At 36.0% G+C, this 2,067-nt stretch overlaps 1 protein-coding gene across 1 annotated transcript; it reads right to left on the bottom strand.

The window, feature by feature from the left end:
• Positions 1-1,339: 1,339 nt before the first annotated feature.
• Positions 1,340-1,759, bottom strand: LOC131043974 (36.4 kDa proline-rich protein-like). Its single transcript, XM_057977235.1, has one exon. It carries the CDS (start codon positions 1,757-1,759, stop codon positions 1,340-1,342), a length of 420 nt encoding a protein of 139 aa, XP_057833218.1.
• Between the last annotated feature and the right edge of the window lie 308 nt (positions 1,760-2,067).

Genomic DNA, 2,067 nt, shown 5'->3' on the forward strand with positions numbered 1-2,067 from the left:
AAAACACCCATTCCCAAAGAAGACAAGAGAATTATAGGAGAGATAGAGGAGCAAACCACATTTGTAAGAAAAGTAACAATGTGGCTAGACATTATAGAAGGATGCAATAATGCAATAAGGATAAGAGTGAAAGGTGTTGTTGAGCACACCAAGGTGAGTGCTACCAAAGAGATGAAGAGAGAAAACAAAGAAGGGGAGATGGAGAACCAAAAAAAAAAAAAAAAATGTTACGAGTAGGAAAAATTGACCAATATGAGAAAGAACATTGATGACTATGTGCAATGTCATAAATTATAACCCTTACATTTTCACACTCCTCTTTGAGCCCTTACTTTAGTGTGGCTCCTTTTGGATCTTTTTCAACCTATTTTAGCCTTATCTCATCCAAAATATCACATCTGCTCATGAGGTGACTTGAACCAATGTCTTTGGCCTATGCACTCTTGAACCACCATTAGTTTGTCCTTTTCTAGGTGTACCACAATGCCTAGTGACATATTCCTATTAGATTAGAGAGCCTAGCACTATACATCTCCAAGGGACCCTAATTCAAATATGTTTGAGTGTTTGTTCTTGCCATTTTTTATCTATTCCTGATATTTTGATTACTGTTGAATGTCAAACCAAACGTGAAAATACTTTGAGAACCCTATGTAAAGGGATTTCTTCTAATTTATTTATACATCTACTGCTTTCCCTCACAAGTATTGCTAATTCCTTCAAGAGAATATTTGAGTACAAGGAGCATCAACCTACACCAAATTATCTTTAAGTAAGCTTTCATGATGATATTTATATTTTGAAAAACTAAGATAAATAACACTAAATATAATTAAACATAACAATCAATTAAAATTGACTAATTTTTTAATTTAAATTAAATCAATACTTAAATATTATTCAGCTCAATAATTAAAACAATTAAATAAAATTGAGGTAATAAAATTCAAAAACTATTAGTCAAATTTTAATATGAAAATACGATTGAGTCAATGCACTAAGAATATAGAAGATATAACATATTGCTTTGATACAAAATATATAACATTAACATGGGATGAAAAGCTACAAATCAATATAAGAAAATGTCACATTGACTTATTGGGAGCCAGGTTGAACGTGCTCAATCACACTAGCACAATTCTATTCTTAGAGAGACGACGTCGTAGTCATTGCTTCATCTTCTCAAGTGAAGCCACTAAAAGTAATCAAACCAAAGTAGCAGAAATTCAGAATACAGTTGTACAAACACTGAATGAAACCAAATGTAAATCTACGTACACCAAACAGTGGCATTATGTTGCCATGTTTAACTAAGGGGTTGGCATTTGAAACTTGCTCAGTTAAGAGGAGGGCATTTGAAACCAGGAGGAGGGGTGAGGCCGCATTGAACAAAGAGCTCAAGTCCGATGGGAAGGATGATGTTCAGGTTGAGAACCTTTGCCCTAATTGTTGTACACAGACACAGTGCTGCCTCAATTTCCAAAACGCCTTGCAGAACAGGGCAGCATTTGTTCATAGCGGGATCTCCAATTGTAGCATTTACCAGCCCTCCCAGAACATCCACACACGCTCCCAATTTCACTGCATTTAGTGGACAGCTTGATGAACTCCCCCCGCTTGATGAAGATGATGAAGATGAGGATGAAGATGATGAAGAAGACGGAGATGACTGGTAATGCCGTGCTTCCACAAGGGAACCCATGCTCATTGCCACACAGATCATACCCAATGCAACCAATACCACACCATTTCTCATCTTCACCTTTTCTTTATGATCTCAGCCGAAAACTAAAAAGGAGAAAATTAAAGAAAGCAAACAATAACACACAAGAACTGCTACAAATGTGCGTTTGTAGAAGGATGTCTCTTGGAAGGATTTTATAACCGACATGGTGTACGATTTGAATCATGAAATTTTGCTCACCCGTGACGAATTTTCCAAGTTCAAGCTCTGCATGTGATACATTGTTTGGCCAACTGTACTATTAGGTTTATACTTTATTATAAGAATGTGGACCCAACAACCCAAATTACTATCAAATAAACTCTGTTAGCCCTTCTGTC

This window comes from Cryptomeria japonica, chromosome 5, assembly GCF_030272615.1.
Source record: "Cryptomeria japonica chromosome 5, Sugi_1.0, whole genome shotgun sequence".
In the NCBI taxonomy this organism is placed as follows: Eukaryota; Viridiplantae; Streptophyta; class Pinopsida; order Cupressales; family Cupressaceae; genus Cryptomeria; species Cryptomeria japonica.

What these genes read in the sequence shown, in the direction of transcription:
- LOC131043974 (XM_057977235.1), bottom strand. Translation starts at nt 1,759, where the DNA reads ATGAGAAATGGTGTGGTATTGGTTGCATTGGGTATGATCTGTGTGGCA.